Genomic DNA, 18573 nt, shown 5'->3' on the forward strand with positions numbered 1-18573 from the left:
TCACGTTTGAATCATCAGTGGCAAATCCATATAAAAAAAAAAATGTACTTACAGTCTGTGAGTCAGAACAGCCAGCATTGTAGTCTACTCTACCAGGATCAGGAAACAGTCCTCCATAAAATGTGCTGCACACATCTGAATATTTGGGTTGAACTGTTAAGGATAAGTGTTATAAATACAACTTAACCACTGATTTCTAGTCGTGTCCTCTTTCGGAAGGCCAAAGTAGTTTCGCTTTCACAACCAAACATGGCGGCGGCAGCAACAATACTACAGTGGGAATAAAAGTTACGCCTTCTTTCTTTGCGTGAACATTTGTTATGCAAATCTTCCCACATCGAGACGTAGACATGTGGGGGTGTGTTAGAATGAGCCGTTTTAGGTAGGTGTGGCTGACTCTTAACTTTTATAAAGAATATCTCTTTGGATTTGAGACTTTAGTCTTTGCAACTTTACAGATCTTCTTTATGCACCAAGAGCTTGTAACACTCCAAAGAGAAAGGAAAAATTGAAATCGCATCATATGACCCCTTTAAAACTATAAAAGCAATATTACAACGTTCAATAAAATTAAATAAAAAAACAAATAAAAAACATTTAAAAAAAATGAGTAAAACAAATATCAAAAAATAAAACAAAATATACACAAGTAAACCAATTTTACAAATTTTACACTGTCTAAACTTAAAATTAAAAGGAATTTTTTGACACTTGTGGGAGATAAAAAAAAAAGGTATGAGAAACCACACAATAACTCCATTAACTTTTATAAAGAATATCTCTTTGGATTTGAGACTTTAGTCTTTGCAACTTTACAGATCTTCTTTATGCACCAAGAGCTTGTAACACTCCAAAGAGAAAGGAAAAATTGAAATCGCATCATATGACCCCTTTAAAACTATAAAAGCAATATTACAACGTTCAATAAAATTAAATAAAAAAACAAATAAAAAACATTTTAAAAAAATGAGTAAAACAAATATCAAAAAATAAAACAAAATATACACAAGTAAACCAATTTTACAAATTTTACACTGTCTAAACTTAAAATTAAAAGGAATTTTTTGACACTTGTGGGAGATAAAAAAAAGGTATGAGAAACCACACAATAACTCCGTCTGAACAAATGTTTTATCAGACAGCTACAGTATGTGTTGAAGGATTTTTGACCAATGAGATTCTGCTGTGGGACAGGTTACCCAGAATGCCCTACAAAATGCATCAAGTAACTGGCTAAATGCCTTATCAATCACTGTTGAAGCTACTTAGGACAAACCTCAAATTAAGATTGAAGAGATAGCTTAACTTTTGTTGGTTTCCCACGTAATGACCGGTTAGGACATGAGAGTCAAAATGATCCATTTTATTAACTGTCCAACTGAAATTCACCAAAACAAACTCCTCAAAAACTTTTTCTTGCCCAATAAACTTACTAAATAATATAAAGATGTGTCAGTATCTTCAGCAGGAAATGAACTGTTCCTTTCCTAGGAAGACGACATCGAATAGATCATTCATGCCATATCATTGTGGTCTCTTCTATAGGTCACAGGCCACCAGAGGCGCTTTGATGTGGTGTGTGAGAGTTTGCACTGCTGTAAGATGTGAGTAGGAGCAGCCATACCAGAAACTACTCGCAAAACCTGAAGCCCGAGGTGCTCATTATAAATCAACATGGCAAGCTCTGAGACTACAGATAGAATCGGTCTGGTGTGGATGACTGTGTACTCTTTCTGAGAAATGACGGCCTCCATTTGTCCCGAGGACAATGTTTTTTCATAGAAACTATATCTGAGTGAAACTTTAATCTCTGAATGAGGTTAAAGTGCACGTCATACACACAGCGACACCGTGAGACCTGAGATTATGAAGCACAAGTGCAGACCAGTAGAGCTGTGGGTTAAACTTTCTGTCCTGGAGTGTTGTACTCTGCGTCTAACAGCGTGTATGATTACTGTTATCTGTGACAGCTGAGACAGACCACAGCAAACATCAGCTCAGCAGTGTGATGACATCTTTAGAAGAGAGTAGTAACAATCTCACTTAAATAATATTAGTTTCATTTTGTTTGAGTGATTAAGAACTTTAAAATGTTCAACATATGATAGGAAAAGGCTTACAGCTGTCCCCGATTAGACTATCAACTATTCAAATATTTCTGCCGACATGATAATTTCCGTCCTCTTTTAATAGTTTTACTTGAGGACTTTGTGGGATCCTATGATTTTACAGTCGTCTTTTCAGTTTTTCCTGTTCCTTCATCAGCCGATTTGGATCTCAAGTCCATACGAAAGAAACACTTTCTCCATAAGATCTCCAAGCAAATTCTGTAAACCAAGAGCTTAAAACGTCCACTGATGACGATATATTGAGTCCTCTAGTTCTTCCTGTCTCCATAACCACTCACTCATCTCAGAACAAACATCTGTTTCAACAGCAATACTCTTCCTGGGAAACGGTAAAGTCTGGTTTCACGTCTCATCGACATCTTAGAAGTTCTTAAACATTGTACATGTCATTTTATAGTTTACATTACTGCAAATTGCTTTATGTTGATGTGTCATTACATTTCTCTTATAAAGTTCATTGATGTGGCCGAATGTGGTTGTTTTTGTTTACTGTATAATTTACATAGTGTCTATCTATCGTGAGGGAAAATAGTGAGTGAACTACAAGAAGATCTAAGAACGGTTTACCATTTCCTCTTCAAAAGACCCGCCACACCCAACACAAACAGCACACCCTCAGTCCCCTCAGCGCTCCAGACGTCATCACAGGGCCCAACGCCAGGCCTGAAAAACATACGGCGCACTGATGCTCACACCTAAACATCTCTAGATCGACTCCCAAAACCTTTCTGCATGTGTGTGTGGGCACAGACAGATCCCTCACACCTGTGTGGTGATACATTTAAGGCCAAGCTTACACTTGTTGGTGAAACAAAACACCTGTCAGAGAGAGGGGGTAGAGGGGGTCCAGCTTAATAATAATTTAAGAAAGAATTCAACAGGATTTCGCTGTCATACTAAACTGCTTTGAGTTTATCTGGCCGAGCGCTGTAGATTCCTGACATCTATTCTTTTATGTTTTGAAATGTTTTGTTAAAAGTGATTGTGAAATATGAAACCGTTTCAGAGTGCTGACTGGCTGTCTGGATACTACGTACAAAACTAAGCATCTGTGAAAACTTTTTAAAAAGTGAAATGGTTTAGATATTTAATAAGATGCAAATGCCTATTATTGGATATTTTAATGATTTTTTTGTGAATATGATTAATGATATCATGCGAATATGAAAACAATATACACAATACTACAATACAAAAAATTTACTTTTCCCCCTGTACAGCAGTTAATATTTCTGCTGTAAATGGCATGTATAATGAAAAGAACAGTGATTGGTCCCCTACATGTCAGCCAGATGGTCTTTTCCTGTCTAAGTAGGCAGTACTAGACCAGGCTTATGCTGAATACTTATGGTCAAAAATCTGGCTTTGAGAGTCTAGAAAAACATTACATTTACTGACAAGCCTATAAAAACTTTAGTGAATGAAATGACTAAACCAGAGGAGAATATTTATGGATCTCTCTGATTACTGAGGCACGTGGGCTGCTTGTTTAAGTTGGCATGTGTGTGCAGCCCGTGTGTCACAGTTGGCACGTAGACAACAGGAGAATTGTCCTAGATAAACAGCTACACACTATACCTACAGCTTCTTGTCAAGACCACCCAAACTCCGGTTCATCATAACGCCCTTAAAATTTTTACAATCCTTAAATAAGATCAGACAAGAAATAAAAATAAGGGTCAAATCAAGAGCAAGAGCGAGAGAGAGCAGAAAAAAGGGAGCCACTGTTGAAAACCTCCGTTTGGACTCGGAGCGGTCTGTATACTATATTCACAATCGTCCTTTCATGCAACCGGTGGGCTGGGTCTGGTCTGGCCGAAGCAGTGTGCAGAGGAATAATTTAAGATAGAAATAAAACCAGAGCTGGAAAAAGAAGTCAGTCACACTGCACTGACTATATGGCCGAAGGTCATCTGACCCGGTGTTACACATTCACTGGACTTCACCTTTCCATGAATGCCTCTCACTGTTACATATTTCAATCAGTTTTTGAACACAAAATAAAGTTTAATTTACATACCTACTTCAAAAACCATTGTGCACTAATAGCAAACATCACTATTACTATTTCTTCTATTCAATTATATCCCGCTTATGCAAAAGACAAATGATACCTCAAATGGTGTGGCTAGGGTTAGGAGAAGAGGTGTGCCATTCTCTCACTAAGCAACTTTTATGGGAAATTTATGGGAACAACAAAACAACAAAATTATGGGAAATCCAACAATCGTCCTTTCATGCAACCGGTGGGCTGGGTCTGGTCTGGCCGAAGCAGTGTGCAGAGGAATAATTTAAGATAGAAATAAAACCAGAGCTGGAAAAAGAAGTCAGTCACACTGCACTGACTATATGGCCGAAGGTCATCTGACCCGGTGTTACACATTCACTGGACTTCACCTTTCCATGAATGCCTCTCACTGTTACATATTTCAATCAGTTTTTGAACACAAAATAAAGTTTAATTTACATAATACCTACTTCAAAAACCATTGTGCACTAATAGCAAGCATCACTATTACTATTTCTTCTATTCAATTATATCCCGCTTATGCAAAAGACAAATGATACCTCAAATGGTGTGGCTAGGGTTAGGAGAAGAGGTGTGCCATTCTCTCACTAAGCAACTTTTATGGGAAATTTATGGGAACAACAAAACAACAAAATTATGGGAAATCCATTAGACTTACATTGAAAAGGGACCCAAAGCCATACAGACCAGAATATCATAGAAGCCATATCTTTACAAAACTAGTCTACTAATACTGTGAGCAGTGAATGAATTTGGACACGGAGCACATTTAGATGCACACATACTAATAATTACAGAAAGCCGATTTACTTTTATTTAAATAAATACATTGCATGTATTTGCATTACATGCAAACCAATTAACCAACAACGCAAGAAAAACTGATTTTTCTTGTTAAAGATGGTTATTTCCCAGTGATGATTCTACTCAAGAGTATTCCACTTATTTATAAGTTGTGATGTTAAAGCATAAAAACCCTAGAGTATTCCAAAATGTCAGCAGGAAACTTGTACAGTCTCATTTTTCTCATGTTTGCTTTTTTTCTCTCTCTCCAACTCTACAATATCTGGTAAGCATCAATAGTAACAAAATGATCTTAAAATCTGCCATAAACCATAATTAAGTAAAGAGATTTAAAATCCTCACAAAGCATTATGGGTACTGGAGCTGTTGAATGTTCATAGTTTGCACACTCAGTATTGCGGCATATTATGGGATTGAACGAGTGCACTCAATGTCCTCCATTTTTTCGTACACCACTAAAAATGACTGTCCCTTCAAATAGCACCACATATAAGGGTATATAAGCGGCAATTTTGGACACATCCTTAGGCTCTTTTGGCTAGTGTCAGTAAGCAGTCGACCAGCACACCCTAGAAACAGCAGAACAGTGCCCTAGCAACCACCTAGAACAGGGGTTTTTCAAACTGGGGTCCGTGACACAAAGCCAGGGGGTCCGCAAAATAATTTGCTATACCGTATTTTCCGGACTGCAACTCATGTTTTGTATCTTCTGAAACGTGCTATGATTTATATTCCAAAGTGACTTATATAATGAATTAAAATGTCAAATAAGCAAAGCTTAAACACTTAAAAGGCATCACTATTACTATTTCTTCTATTCAATTATATCCCGCTTATGCAAAAGACAAATGATACCTCAAATGGTGTGGCTAGGGTTAGGAGAAGAGGTGTGCCATTCTCTCACTAAGCAACTTTTATGGGAAATTTATGGGAACAACAAAACAACAAAATTATGGGAAATCCATTAGACTTACATTGAAAAGGGACCCAAAGCCATACAGACCAGAATATCATAGAAGCCATATCTTTACAAAACTAGTCTACTAATACTGTGAGCAGTGAATGAATTTGGACACGGAGCACATTTAGATGCACACATACTAATAATTACAGAAAGCCGATTTACTTTTATTTAAATAAATACATTGCATGTATTTGCATTACATGCAAACCAATTAACCAACAACGCAAGAAAAACTGATTTTTCTTGTTAAAGATGGTTATTTCCCAGTGATGATTCTACTCAAGAGTATTCCACTTATTTATAAGTTGTGATGTTAAAGCATAAAAACCCTAGAGTATTCCAAAATGTCAGCAGGAAACTTGTACAGTCTCATTTTTCTCATGTTTGCTTTTTTTCTCTCTCTCCAACTCTACAATATCTGGTAAGCATCAATAGTAACAAAATGATCTTAAAATCTGCCATAAACCATAATTAAGTAAAGAGATTTAAAATCCTCACAAAGCATTATGGGTACTGGAGCTGTTGAATGTTCATAGTTTGCACACTCAGTATTGCGGCATATTATGGGATTGAACGAGTGCACTCAATGTCCTCCATTTTTTCGTACACCACTAAAAATGACTGTCCCTTCAAATAGCACCACATATAAGGGTATATAAGCGGCAATTTTGGACACATCCTTAGGCTCTTTTGGCTAGTGTCAGTAAGCAGTCGACCAGCACACCCTAGAAACAGCAGAACAGTGCCCTAGCAACCACCTAGAACAGGGGTTTTTCAAACTGGGGTCCGTGACACAAAGCCAGGGGGTCCGCAAAATAATTTGCTATACCGTATTTTCCGGACTGCAACTCATGTTTTGTATCTTCTGAAACGTGCTATGATTTATATTCCAAAGTGACTTATATAATGAATTAAAATGTCAAATAAGCAAAGCTTAAACACTTAAAAGCAGGCACTTCAAGGTTTATATAGCTAAATATATTTCTCATGTCTGACAGACAAGTAGACAGTATCGCAGAGTTTTTCTTCATTTTAGGAAGTGCTTCACATAGACTGAGACGGCAAATGCATTTTGTTTGTTTTCTTTATTTTACAAAAGCACAGCGTTTCACTGTCATTTTAAAAGGTACACAAATAAAAATAGTCCGTTTTGAATGATGTCCCACTAAAAATGACTGTCCCTTCAAATAGCACCACATATAAGGGTATATAAGCGGCAATTTTGGACACATCCTTAGGCTCTTTTGGCTAGTGTCAGTAAGCAGTCGACCAGCACACCCTAGAAACAGCAGAACAGTGCCCTAGCAACCACCTAGAACAGGGGTTTTTCAAACTGGGGTCCGTGACACAAAGCCAGGGGGTCCGCAAAATAATTTGCTATACCGTATTTTCCGGACTGCAACTCATGTTTTGTATCTTCTGAAACGTGCTATGATTTATATTCCAAAGTGACTTATATAATGAATTAAAATGTCAAATAAGCAAAGCTTAAACACTTAAAAGCAGGCACTTCAAGGTTTATATAGCTAAATATATTTCTCATGTCTGACAAGTAGACAGTATCGCAGAGTTTTTCTTCATTTTAGGAAGTGCTTCACATAGACTAACCGTATTTTCCGGACTGCAACTCATGTTTTGTATCTTCTGAAACGTGCTATGATTTATATTCCAAAGTGACTTATATAATGCATTAATGTCAAATAAGCAAAGCGTAATCACTTAAAAGCAGGCACTTCAAGGTTTATATAGCTAAATATATTTCTCATGTCTGTTTGACAAGTAGACAGTATCGCAGAGTTTTTCTTCATTTTAGGAAGTGCTTCACATAGACTGAGACGGCAAATGCATTTTGTTTGTTTTCTTTATTTTACAAAAGCACAGCGTTTCACTGTCATTTTAAAAGGTACACAAATAAAAATAGTCCGTTTTGAATGATGTCTTGCTCTTATCTGATGGATATCACATTTTTCCGCTGATATAAGGAATCCAAAGTGTTTGCGCTGGCGCCTCCAACAAATCAGTTCAAGCACTGCAACTTGACATCACAGCCTCATCAGCAGCAAACTAAATGAGACGACTAAACCTACAAAAGGTATTTGGTGACTCAATTTAACTTGTCTGTTGTACAAAATATAGGTTTTGCCAGTCAGCGTGAGCATGCCGTGGTGGTTTTCCAAACACTTTTTTTGCATATGTGAAGGATGCTGTTAGTAGATATTCGGACATGAGAGAAGTACAAAGCCTTCTTTACATAATAAGTAGCCTAATAGTTTAGCAACCAAATGTTAGACTGCGTAACGATTCACTCATGGAAAAGATTCATGCCGAATGAGAGGTTTGCGAGCCCACTATGTGGTTAAGTTTTTTAGTAAGCAAGTTTAGTTTGTTATGGACATAGCCATAGGCGCCGATTTATGTTTCTGCTGGTAGGTGCAAAAAACAAGCATTTAGTTTTTTTATAAACCAGATTTTCACTGCTGTTTACACAAGTAAATGATAACCGGGCTATCATACACATACGCAACAAACGCTTAACATATTTAAACATTCTTTAATTTTTTCTTGAGTAGGCTATACTCCGTTCGATGGTGCGTTTGATGAATTCACTACTATTTATCTTGCGAAGTGAAATGCATGCAATTACCAACCAAGTAATACACACATTCTTTCTATTAGGGTTGCGTAGGGCGTAGGACGCGAGGGGACGGAGTCCGGGGAGTGAATTTCGAGCGGGGACGGCGTTTCATTTCCAACTGGTTAGGTTTATTTGGAAATTAAAGTGATTTCTATTTTTTATCCATTCAAAAGACTACGAAAGCAATCCCAGTACTGCACATAAACCTAGCACGATATATTTGTCTCTATGGTTCCCTGCGCAATGCCGTCTTTTGTGATTGGCCTACCTGCAGACTGCAGCCAATAGAAATGCCTCTCTATCGGTGCCCGTGCTACTCCTCACAGTACAGATCATGAAAGCAGACTGCAGTTTTTGTCATTCATTATAACAAACAAAGTGTAGAGACGATGTAAATAATAGCTTCAGTGTGCAGTGCAGAGAGCTTCATTCATTAAAATGGAAGTTTGTGAGATCACGATGAACTAAGAAGAGTGACAGCTTTTAAAGGGAGTTTGCAAATGTGAAATTTTATTTATACGACAGGTTTAGGCCTATACATTTTTGATTTTATACAAAAGTTAATATTAAGTGACTTACATTTTAGGAACACTGTTGTCGTTCTGCACATAAACCTTTATTTGCGATTTATTTGTGTCTATGGTTCGACGCACAATGCCGTCTTTTGTGATTGGCCATAATACCTGCAGACTGCAGCCAATAGAAATGCCTCTCTATCGGTGTCTGTGCTACTCCTCACAGAACAGATGGTGAAAGCAGACTGCAGTTTTTGTCATTCATTATAACAAACAAAGTGTAGAGACGATGTAAATAATAGCTTCAGTGTGCAGTGCAGAGAGCTTCATTCATTAAAATGGAAGTTTGTGAGATCACGATGAACTAAGAAGAGTGACAGCTTTTAAAGGGAGTTTGCAAATGTGAAATTTTATTTATACGACAGGTTTAGGCCTATACATTTTTGATTTTATACAAAAGTTAATATTAAGTGACTTACATTTTAGGAACACTGTTGTCTGATTGTACTCTATTTTGTCAACGAAAATAGTTCCAAAGTCACAGTGTCGCTGTGCATCTCCAAGCAAACACAGTGCTGTTTAATTTATGAATGAATCTGCGTTTTTGAACAAATCTAGTGAGTCAATGATTCAATGACCCATTCATAAAGAGAGTCACTTGCTTCGTTCCTAAATGAATCAGCTGTTTGAACGAATCGATTGAATGAATGATTCAGTGACAAAGACAGTGACTTGCTGCCACCTACTGGCAGTTTCAGTTTTATTTTTAAAGTATAAATTGAGTCATTTAAATCGTTTGATATTTCTGTATTCAAAACTTTATATTTAAAACATTAATTTCATAACATTATTATGAAATGCATTAATGCCACCTCTGAGTCTTGTCAAAAAGTCTGTAAATATACCTTAACGCCACATTTGTGCTCTTCTGTGCTGTGCAAAGATGAATTGTTGATGCCGATTTCATTTGACTAGTAACTTATTCTTCCTGATTGTATTTTATTATTTTAATTAAATTTATTGTTTAATTAAAATTTTTGATAAAAGTTTAACAATGAAAAATTTTTGGCACAAAAGATGACATACATTTGATAAAGGTGGAGGAATTACAAAGGTTTAAAAAAAGAAAAAAAAAACTTTAAGGAGTCAAATATCGCCTTATAATGGGAAGGTTAATTTCCGTCAATGATCAGATAACAAGTGCTCCTGAAAAGAAATGTAAGTGGCATAGAGTCCTTAAGAATGTAAAGTTACCTTTTAAAAACTAATTGCAAACGTTTATGCAAAGTGTAAACTATTAAATATCTACAAATCATGCAATACTGTACCACTAAATAAGAAGTGTTTTGAGGGCTTAGCTAAACAGGTCAATTAGAGACCATTAATAATCATTCTCATTTTTTTATTAAATCAATCTTTCATTTATCTAATCTTTTTTTTTTTTAATGAAACACAATGGGTCATTAAATGATGCTTACATCACACACACACACACACACACACACAATGTATCTTTAATTTGGCCAGAATTGCAGGTGCCTGTCTTAATATCCAAGAAGGTTTAGAGAAAATATGAAATAAGTTTAATGTTATTATAGAGGGTTTGATAATTAAATGCATCCGAAAGGTCATCTAAAATTACCATTATTACCCTCTCTCCCTTTCCAAGCTAGAGTCCTCCCAGTGAATTTTGGCCATTTCCACCACTGGTTACACGTAATATCTGAGGGAGCGCAAAGCCATGATCACACATACATACATATATATATATATATATATATATAAGCCTGCTGTAAGCCGAGAGATGTGCTGGCGCCTTCTCGTATTACAATAATGCACTCTCGACATTTGCCATTAAAATAATGCCAAAAACTGCCTCAAATGAACTATAAATATGAGAATAAAGTCATAAAAGCTGCAATCCATTTCTTATTGGTTGAAAGGAATGAAGACTATCTTGTTTTCCACGGGACCGGTGCCTATGGCATTTAAAATAAATGTTGTTTGTAATGATCGGCACTATAATATATTTTTTTATATATACATATTCTTTTTTTTTTTGTTCTGTTATGAATGCCACAATTTAAATGATTTGGAGTGAGGGGAAGTAAAATTCATGTTAGTGTTTTTCCCTAACGTGTGTTTTATTTCGACCTATTCAGTATTTAAATTATATCTGAAAGTGGTAACACTTTACAATAAGGTTCATTAGTTAAACATTAGTTAATGTATTAACTAACATGAACTAACCATGAGCAATACATTTGTTACTGTATTTACTAATCTACGCTCACGTTAGTTAATAAAAATACAGATGTTCATTGTTAGTTCATGTTAGTTCACATTGCATTAACTAATGTTAACAAGATTTTAATAATGCATTAGTAAATGTTGAAATTAACATTAACAAAGATTAATAAACGCTGTATAAGTGCAGTTCATTATTAGTTCATGTTAACTAATGCAGTTAACTAATGAACCTTATTGTAAAGTGTTACCCTGAAAGTAATAGTAAAATACAACTTACACCCCGATGCAACTTATGTTTTGTTCCCCCCCCCCCGACCTGATGCAACTTTATGGAAAATATGGTCAATTTAATTATATTATGCTCTAGTATTAAAAAGTACATATACAATGGGGACCATTTGCACCAATAAAACATTCATATTATGTTCATTCCTCCTACCCATATTAAACTTTAGCTTTAAACGGTTATAATTATGAGGGGGTCCTTGGAAAATTCTCTCCCCTGTAAGGGGTCCCTGGCTCCAAAAAGTTTGAAAACCCCTGACCTAGAACACTTTAGCAACCGCACAGCAACACACCAAGAACATCACTAGTGTGTAACCACCCAGTAGAAAATCGCGACACACGAGCAGAACAAATTCGCCCAAATCGTTCTTAAAACCATTTGCTTTCATGCACTTGGCAGACGCTTTTATCCAAAGTGACTTAAAGTGCATTAAAGAAACTTTTCTTGGTAAAATCAAACTGATAATCAAACCCACAACCTTGGTGTTGCTAATGCCATGCTCTGTAGTTGAGCTACAGGAACAGAAACAAGGAATTGTTACAATAAAAAATAAAGACGCAAAAAAGATTCAGACCGATTTCCGTTTGCGTTTCATAAATGAGGCCCAAAGTAATGTAATTATTTAATTTTATTTTGAGTAATGTATTGATGTAATGCATAATTCCCATCTCTTCTCCTCTTTCATCCCTCAGTAATCCATACTAGCCCTGTCTGTGTTTACTGTCCGTTCATTCACTTTAGCTAAATGTTTAAAGACACTTTTTGTTATTCAGGTTTACACAAAAAGATCATGTTCTGTCTTATTGGGACATTAAGACACTCGGAGCATCTTAGGAGTACTTCAGTGGTGCGTCAAAGGTCTGGTGCACACCTCACCGTGAGATGACTCATGGACGCTGATGAGTAATGTTTACGTGTTTATTTGAAATGCACCTCCCATCCTGGATGTTCATATGGCTTCCTTGCATCTGCGTGATTTGAACAGTGGTCCTCTTTAAACATCCAGACAGCATGTTGTCTAATTAGATGATACCATGGAGCCTCAGCTGCCGTCAGACAAGTGAAGCTTTGACGAAATTTAAAAAGCCATTAGAGAAATGTAATGTAGCTACCGGTGATATGCATGAAAGTGTTTGAAGATGAAGCATGATATTTTGGAAGCGTGTTATTTTATTTTATGACGTTTTAAGCTCTTGGTTTACACGACAACTACATAATGACAAATACTACTGCAGAAGTACGTGAAATGACCACCAAGTTTCTATGGTGTTGTGAGTAGTTGCCAGGGTGCCATTATGTGGTTTCTAAGATGTTCAAAATGGTCTTAAGCATGTTGCCAAGGCATTCTGAGTGGTTGCCTGGCCAAACAGCCCAAAAGTACTTGCCTTAGAAAACCACATCAATTATTGTTTCCCAAACACTCATAGCAGCTGATTAATCCCACCTCTAATCGGCTGTTGGTTAGATAATCTGGAAGTTCCACCCCAAATTTACACCATTGGTTGAGCTAAAATATAACGCTTAAATAACATTTTAAAAAGCACACGTGAATATTTGACAGAATGAACATTTGCTACAGTGGAAAAGAAAAGTCAAGTCACAATTGGTGGCTGACTAAATACTTTTTTTCCCCACTGTATATGGCGCTTTATACAATACATATGGTGTCAAAGCAGCTTTACAGTGTTAAACAGTGCTGATAATGCAAGAGGACAATAGAAACGTCTGTTTTTTTCCTGTTAAAGTTGGTTCATCGTTGAAACAGTGACGTCATCATCCAGCTCAGTTCAGTTCTTTTCCAATAGTGTCTGTGCAATCAAGTCAAATATTGCCAGAAATGGTTCGAAATTCGAAGGAACAGAACACAGCAGACTGAAATGTTTCATTATATCCTTCTGTTCTGTTGTGTTATACAGATATTCTTGTGATATCAATGTCACATTAAAATTCCAAGCATTACATTATTTTCCCTGATGGATAAAAATACAGCACGATGGAAAATTCACGGGTTATTCAGTCAGATAAGACAACCTTATTTGAAAAAATGTTTGTCCTTTTCAGTTGAAGTTTCCCAAAATGGAAGTGCTATTTATAATTTAAACCCTGGTCAGAAAAGGTGGATGGTCATCCCTACTGCAAATTAAACTGGGATATAATCAAGTACTTTTTTCCCCCTGTAAATGAAGTATTTTTACATTTTAGCCAATAATCTCTCTCCAAAAAATCTTTCCCAGCCCATTCATCCAATAGCAATTCCAATCACAGTTTCTCTTCAGCAAATTTCGTTTAGTCCCCCTCACAAAGACAGGAAGTACTGAATTCACAATGGGCATGGGGGGCGGAGCACATAAGTGAAAAGATCCCCCCCCCCCATACACCCCACCTTGGAATTTTTTTTCCGGTGAAGGTCACAGTCCACTGCTCTTCATTGCAGTGGAACCCAGCCGGTTCCTCGGACTGTAATGCTTTTGTGTATAGACCCTTTTCCCACACACCCCTTACCAAATACACCCCTTCAGACCAGCACTGGCCCCCTCTCGCCCAAACAACAAGAAACAAAACTAAACAAACGGAGAGTTGGATCTATTTAAAGAAGCTTCCAATTCCAAATTTAGCCCCATCTAAAGAGAACAGACATGAAAAACTGAGTTCTTTGGAAGCGGTTCAGTAATATGAAACAAAAGGTCCTGCTTGCAACGTAAGACTTGGTGAAAACATGACTGTGTTTTGCAATAAATAACCAAGGGAAATAGCAGCATTACCTCGTTTCCGTGCATATTGCCCACATATTTGAATTCCGGGATGCCCGTTCGGTGTTCTCTGGGATGTTGACCCAGTATTAAGACCCAGAGTTCTCTTCCTAGAAAGACAAAATGTAAATGTTAATCGACTGCAAACAAATGTTTCAATAAGTAAATCAGTGAATTTGCAACTGAATTGAGTGCTGTGGATCTTGTGCGGGTCACATTATTAAATGTCTCAGTTTTCTGAGTTAACCAGATACTCAAATAATGTTTTTGCACAGTTTAGGCAGGAACCTGGCAACCCAATCCCATGTAATCTCACGTCTAGCTCTAATTCACTCTGTCTGCTTGTCTCGGTCTCTAAGGACTACTGAATATGGATCTCATATTCACTGCACAAGTTAAAGCATGCTTGCTTCAGGACAACTTAAAAAAAATTTTTTTAAAGATGAGCTTAAAAAGGGTAATGAAGTCTTCCAAACCATGACCATTTGGTCAAAATTTAAAGAGTGTAATATAATTACAATTTTAATGTAACTTTTCAATTTTAATATTATAGATTAAATTTTTTTTTAAAATACGATTAAATAATAAATCAAATATGTTATATAAAATATATATAACTAAATGGTCTGATACGCACCCACAATACTATATAAATTTTTTCTATGTGAAACTTCCAGTTGGTCTACCTGGGAGAACGCTTTCCATAGTGTACCTTTACAAAGATCATCAGAGGCCATCCTGAACATCCCCAGGCACCAAAGATAGGGGTACTATTGTACCCTCCCTCCCGCCAAGTAAGCTGTGGTGTGTGTGGTCCATGTAAAGTTCTCTAAGCTGTGGACCTCGAAATACTTGAAGCCTTTCACTCTTACTACAGGGTCCTCTCTCTAAGTTCACAATAGTTTCTTTAGTCTTGTTGACATGCTGTTAGAAAAAGTGTCAGGTTCTCGATCTCCAACAGATTAGCTACTTTTATACACATTAAATTCATGTAAAATTACTGGATTAACTTTTCTGCTAAAATATACCCATTATTGAACACCAAAATGTAATTAAAACAGCCTCTGAGACTGGAAATATAATAGGATACTAACAATTTGAGAAAAAAAATGCATTTGGTGCTGAATAATGCAGTTGTTCTGTGTCCAACTCTGTGAATGGGTCAAACTATTTGAAAGGAGACTTCTTATGGTACGTCAGCATCCCGTACGTGCTCAAACATGCACGCCAATATTATGGATTTGTTCAGACATACCATCGAGAGAGTACTTTAACAGCTTATTTTGGCATTGTCTGCACTGATATGACATTCTGACAGCGAGTCCTGTTCACACACAACCTCCAAACAGAAAAATGCAGATTTACAGCCAAGTATCTGTGTCATCAGCAAAGACGATGGTCTTCTGGTCAAATACGCTCCAATATGCTGCAATAATCAGAGCTACTATTAACACACCTGGACTTTTATTCCCAAAGCAGCAAAAGAGTAGGAGTGATCTTGCATGTTTTTTTTGTAGGATTAAAATTTGACTCCTTTAACACTAGAACCGCCACTTTTACCCGTGGCTGTTTTTCCAATGTACATAAAAGATTTTAAATAAAACATTCAAGTCTCCCAGTCATTGACTTTTACTAAAATTATGTAATTTACAAACCAATGTCGTTACAAATTTAGATAAAACCAGATAAAAAAACGGGGCATTTATACCTATAAACGCCAGCGTGTCAAATGTACCCGCTATATAATGCATGTATTTCTAGGCAACGCCTTTCACTCACTGATTTAGCGGTTATCAGTTTCATAATGTCAAAATGACAAAAAAAGGCGATTTATGGAAGGTCGGTATTAGAAACACTAAATACCATGAGTGATGGAGAGTCTGATGGTAAGTTATGCATCCTGGGTCAGCTCAGCATCTGACAGTGATCCAGATATTATATTTACATGTTTTAGCCTCACGTTACTCTAACTGGTCAAACTTTGGTTTAATTATTTAATTTTTGTCTTGCCATATCGTTTATTGTTTGCTACCGTGTTGCTATTCTAGTCTGGCCATTTCCTGAAGAAGAAAAAAAATCCGATCTATATGATGTAATGAATAAAACCATTTTTTGATTACCCAAAGTTTAATGTTGTTCTCTTATTCAAATTATAAATGATATAACTAAAATTAATAAATATTTAGGTGAAGCTGTGCGCTTGAATTTGTCATCGCATCATGCAGTGTGGTGAATTATTATTGCTCATTATTGTTTATAGGCTATTTTAGTCATTTAAATACCATGGGTTATCTTAATATATTGATAAATGACAATGTATTATAATATTACACCACCCAAATATTTAGGCTACTACCCTCTAATTTCCGTTGCCAGTGCAGACTTTTTTTTGTTTCGTTTTTTTTAACTTAGGCTACTGACCCCTGGGTCAGCTCAGCATCTGACAGTGATCCAGATATTATATTTACATGTTTTAGCCTCACGTTACTCTAATTGGTCAAACTTTGGTTTAATTATTTAATTTTTGTCTTGCCATATCGTTTATTGTTTGCTACCGTGTTGCTATTCTAGTCTGGCCATTTCCTGAAGAAGAAAAAAAATCCGATCTATATGATGTAATGAATAAAACCATTTTTTGATTACCCAAAGTTTAATGTTGTTCTCTTATTCAAATTATAAATGATAACTAAAATTAATAAATATTTAGGTGAAGCGGTGCGCTTGAATTTGTCATCGCATCATGCAGTGTGGTGAATTATTATTGCTCATTATTGTTTATAGGCTATTTTAGTCATTTAAATACCATGGGTTATCTTAATATATTGATTAATGACAATGTATTATAATATTACACCACCCAAATATTTAGGCTACTACCCTCTAATTTCCGTTGCCAGTGCAGACTTTTTTTTGTTTCGTTTTTTTTAACTTAGGCTACTGACCGCTATGGATTAGTGTAGCCTTCATTAGAAAAAGTCTTGAGCATAAAACAACAGGATAAAAATAGTTCATGACTAGACAATCATTTCATGACTCTAGACACTTCTTTGTGAAGACAGTGGCATAATACAGTGAAATATGTTCTTTAGCCATATAAATACAGTTATCATGTGCGTGGGTAAAATTTACCCGCTGGTGCTTTTAGATATACAGCGACCTCTGGCGGTTCTAGTGTTAAGGCGGCATGAAATGAAACTTCACACCATCTGTTTTCTAAATGCACGTTATTATAGATCTTATTGTGAGCAATGAATCAGTGTATGTTTTATTTCTTAATGTTTTGACCTCATAATGTTTAGGCTAAATCAGAAGTTATAACTGAACCAAAATAGTCATAACCAAATCACCCACATCTTAAAGTCCCCGCCCTACATTTTTTCAGTAATCCATTACACTTGGATGTACGTCACAATATGGAAGAAAAGATCTGACACTACTTCCGTTACGTTGTGACTTTAACAGCAGCTAAGATGACTCAACCACCCAATTGTTCAAATCACAAAAAACGCTCCATTCAATTTCCTCCATGAACAGATTTTTTTGCACTTCTGTACATATCTGAAATCCAGTGTTAAGGCGGCATGAAATGAAACTTCACACCATCTGTTTTCTACATGCACGTTATTATAGATCTTATTGTGAGCAATGAATCAGTGTATGTTTTATTTCTTAATGTTTTGACCTCATAATGTTTAGGCTAAATCAGAAGTTATAACTGAACTAAAATAGTCATAACCAAATCACCCACATCTTAAAGTCCCCGCCCTACATTTTCTCAATAATCCATTACACTTGGATGTACGTCACAATATGGAAGAAAAGATCTGGCACTACTTCCGTTACGTTGTGACTTTAACAGCAGCTAAGATGACTCAACCACCCAATTGTTCAAATCACAAAAAACGCTCCATTCAATTTCCTACATGAATAGATTTTTTTGCACTTCTGTACATATCTGAAATCTAATTACTGCGGTTTATCAAACAAGACAAAATGATGTGCAGAATTATGAATGATTAAAGGATTTCTTTCAGCAGTGTAATCTTGATTCGCTGTTGCCAAATGACAAATGGCATTGGTCTGGGTTGATAATCACCATACGAGAGCTTTAGTTAATTAGGCCCAACTAATCAAGCATATGAAACATAATATTACATCAGAGATAATCATAGCCCATGTCCACCTCCTGTTCTTTCCCCGGTGGGCAACTG

General features: G+C 36.3%; 1 protein-coding gene across 1 annotated transcript in view; it reads right to left on the reverse strand.

Moving 5' to 3' along the window:
• cpm (carboxypeptidase M) overlaps positions 1-18573 on the reverse strand; it is a 47806-nt gene that overhangs the window by 20835 nt on the left and 8398 nt on the right. The window contains exon 3 of the mRNA XM_016279945.1: positions 14375-14472. Within this exon, the coding sequence (XP_016135431.1) occupies positions 14375-14472 (98 nt within the window). The remainder of the gene's footprint in view (positions 1-14374; positions 14473-18573) is intronic.

Source organism: Sinocyclocheilus grahami, unplaced genomic scaffold (assembly GCF_001515645.1).
Source record: "Sinocyclocheilus grahami isolate Dianchi unplaced genomic scaffold, SAMN03320097.WGS_v1.1 scaffold135.1, whole genome shotgun sequence".
Taxonomy (NCBI): Eukaryota; Metazoa; Chordata; class Actinopteri; order Cypriniformes; family Cyprinidae; genus Sinocyclocheilus; species Sinocyclocheilus grahami.